Source organism: Apium graveolens, chromosome 9, assembly GCF_009905375.1.
Source record: "Apium graveolens cultivar Ventura chromosome 9, ASM990537v1, whole genome shotgun sequence".
NCBI lineage: Eukaryota > Viridiplantae > Streptophyta > Magnoliopsida > Apiales > Apiaceae > Apium > Apium graveolens.
In genome coordinates, this window is record NC_133655.1 from 103,760,094 (window position 1) to 103,763,313 (window position 3,220).

General features: G+C 39.9%; 1 protein-coding gene across 1 annotated transcript; it reads right to left on the bottom strand.

Moving 5' to 3' along the window:
- Positions 1-1,257: 1,257 nt before the first annotated feature.
- LOC141685450 (uncharacterized) lies at positions 1,258-2,987 on the bottom strand. Its single transcript, XM_074490550.1, has 3 exons — positions 2,841-2,987; positions 1,832-2,724; positions 1,258-1,594 (listed from the first exon to the last, which is right to left on the bottom strand). Exons 1-3 carry the CDS (start codon positions 2,985-2,987, stop codon positions 1,258-1,260), a joined length of 1,377 nt encoding a protein of 458 aa, XP_074346651.1.
- Positions 2,988-3,220: the final 233 nt, after the last annotated feature.

A 3,220-nucleotide genomic window follows, 5' to 3' on the forward strand; every position in this document is an offset into this window, starting at 1 on the left:
TGCTCCGGAGCCTTGATCTTTCCCTGATTTGTAACTTGAATATTGCTTTTAGACTTTTGATAGATTTGCTCTTTGTAATATTCGTACTTGTCTCCGGACTTGTCTTGTTCGGTTACTCTTTTAATATTTGCTTTTATTGCTGCTATTTTGCTTTGCTATTGTAGTTTGTTTTTTCCTTAGAAATTTTTTTCTGAGTTGTAATTTTGCTCTAGTCCTGGACTCATATCTAGTCCGGACTAGTGGTTAGCTCTTTCTTACAAAGTTAATTCTAAGTGAAAATGGTTGCACGAGTCCGGACTAATATTTTGACCAGACTGGTGGTTGGCTTTTTTTACTTAGAAAATTAATTCTAAGTAAAAATGGTTGCACTAGTCCTGACTAATAGCTTGTCCGGACTGGTGGTGGCTTTTTAGTTAGAAAATTAATTCTAAGTAAAAATGGTTGCACTAGTCCTGACTAATAGCTTGTCCGGACTTGTGGTTGCTTTTTAGTTAGAAAATTAATTATAAGTAAAAATGTTTGCACTAGTCCTGACTAATAGCTTGTCCGGACTAGTGGTTGTTTTTTAGTTAGAAAATTAATTCTAAGTCAAAATGGTTGCACTAGTCCTGATTAATAGCTTGTCCGGACTAGTGGTGGCTTTTTAGATAGAAAACTAATTCTAAGTAAAAATGGTTGCACTAGTCCTGACTAATAGCCTGTCTGGACTAGTGGTGGCTTTTTAGTTAGAAAATTAATTGTAAGTACAAATGGTTGCTCTAGTCCTGACTAATAGCTTGTCCGGACTAGTGGTGGCTTTTTAGTTAGAAAATTAATTCTAAGTACAAATGGTTGCTCTAGTCCTGACTAATAGCTTGTCCGGACTAGTGGTTGCTTTTTAGTTAGAAAATTAATTCTAAGTACAAATGGTTGCTCTAGTCCTGACTTAATAGTTTGTCCGGACTAGTGGTTGCTTTTTAGTTAGAAAATTAATTCTAAGTAGAAATGGTTGCACTAGTCCTGACTAATGGCTTGTCTGGACCAGTGGTTAGCTTTGATAAATGTAAAGAGGAAATGCTTTTCATTAATCATTCATACAAAATATAAGAAGAAACAAATTGGTTGCTTGCCATATTGGCTACAAGATTTTTGGTTGCTTTGTTTGTTCTCCTACTGGTAGAATTTTCTTAATCTTAGTCCATGCCAAGTATTTGGGACTTCTGAGCCATCCATGTTCATGAACTTGTAGGTTCCTGGCCTCAGGACTTCTTTGACCTTTTATGGTCCTTCCCATTTGGGCATTAGCTTTCCCGTGTTTGTGGGATCTGATGCTTCTGTGTCCCGAAGGACTAAGTCTCCAACTTGGAAGTTTTTGACTTTAGACTTCTTACTGAAGTACTCTCTTATTTTCTCCTTGTATTTTTCCATCCTTTCTATGGCTTGGTCCCGGACCTCATCAATTAGCTTCATGTTTGTTCTGAGTCCTTCTGCATTTGCATCTTCTTCAAAGTTTATTGCTCTATGAGAAGGATATCCCACTTCAATAGGAAGCATTGCTTCTGTGCCATAAGCTAGTTTGAATGGAGTTTCTCTTGTGCTTGTCCTGGGGCTTGTCCTGTAGGATCATAGTACGCTTGGTAGTTCTTCTGGCCATTTGCTTTTTCTTTCTTTGAGTCTCTTTTTAATACCCCGGAGCAGGATTCTGTTAGTAACTTCTAGTTGGCCGTTTCCTTGGGGATATGCTACTGATAACTTTTTGTGCTTGATCCCGCGCTCCTGAAGGTAGGACTCGAACTCTGATTCGATGAATTGGGGTCCATTATCTGATACTAGGACTCGTGGTATCCCGAACCTCATCAAAATGTTGTCCATAAACTTTATGCAGTCTTGCTGATTTATTGTTCTCATTGCTTTCGCTTCAACCCATTTAGTCATGTAGTCAATCGAGACTAACAAGTACCTGAGATCTCCCTTGGCTCGGGGAAAGGGTCCCATGATGTTGATACCCCAGACAGCAAAAGGGATAGGTGACATGACTGAGGAGGGTAGGACTGGGCTGATCCGGGACACATTGCTGAAAAGTTGGCATTCCTTGCACTTTTTTACGAACTCTATTGCATCCTGATGAATAGTTGGCCAGTAGTAGCCTTGTCTTATAATCTTATGAGCTAGGGCTTTTGCATACATATGATCTCCACAAATCCCTTCACGCACTTCAGCCAAACAGTACTTTTCTTCTTCTGGGCCGACACATTTTAGGATAGGAGATGAGAAAGTCATGCGGTATAGTAGTCCTTCTTCAAGGAAGAACTTGGTTGCTTTTACTTTTAACCTTTGGGATTTTCCTTTATCTTCAGGGAGCTCTCCTTTTTCCAGGTAGTTAATGAAGGGAATCATCCAGTTTTGGTTGCTTTCGATTTCTAAGACTTCTCCGGATTCAATAGATGGTTTGTGGAGTTCTTCGAAGTAAACTGAGCAGTCCAGATATGATGAGTTCCGGACTAATTTGGATAGAATATCGACTTCTTCATTTTCTTCTCGACATACCTGAAGCACTTGATATTTTGGTATTGAGGCTAAGTAACTTTGAACCAGTGCTTGGTACTTCACCATAGTAGGGTCCTTTGCTATGTCTTCTCCATTTGTTTGCTTGACCACTATCTGGGAGTCGCTATAGATTTTTAGGTCCTGGACTCTCAGAGTCCTGGAGAGCTTTAATCCTGCAATTAACGCCTCATATTCTTCCTGATTGTTTATCGCGGGGTACTTGTAAGGTTGGCCATGTGCTCTTCGGCTACCGGGACATTGGTGTATTTATATTGGTTAAGCTCAATAAGGCTTCTAACATTCCTGGTGTTTACAATTCTCTCCACGATGAGAGTGTGCAGTGGTTGCTCCTGGAATGTTTTTCTCTCGGCTCCTGGATCAAGGGCCTCGGAGTGGTCCGGCTCCTGGACTTGAGTACTAGCAGATGGTCTCCCAGAAGTATGCTTTTCTGGTCTTGCCATATTTCAACAATACCAATAGCAACTAACAACAATATGCTACACAAAGTGTCGATCTAAGGTTGCTCTTTGAAGATCGCAAAAACTACCCAAAATAACAACAAACACCAACAAATAGCTTCCTGGGACTAGTTTAAACAATCTCCTAGGACTACTCAACAATGTGGTAGAACAAGTATAGCGGGGTTGTAAACACAAAGGCAATATGCAAACTAAAGCAAAATCGAGGTTCTAAA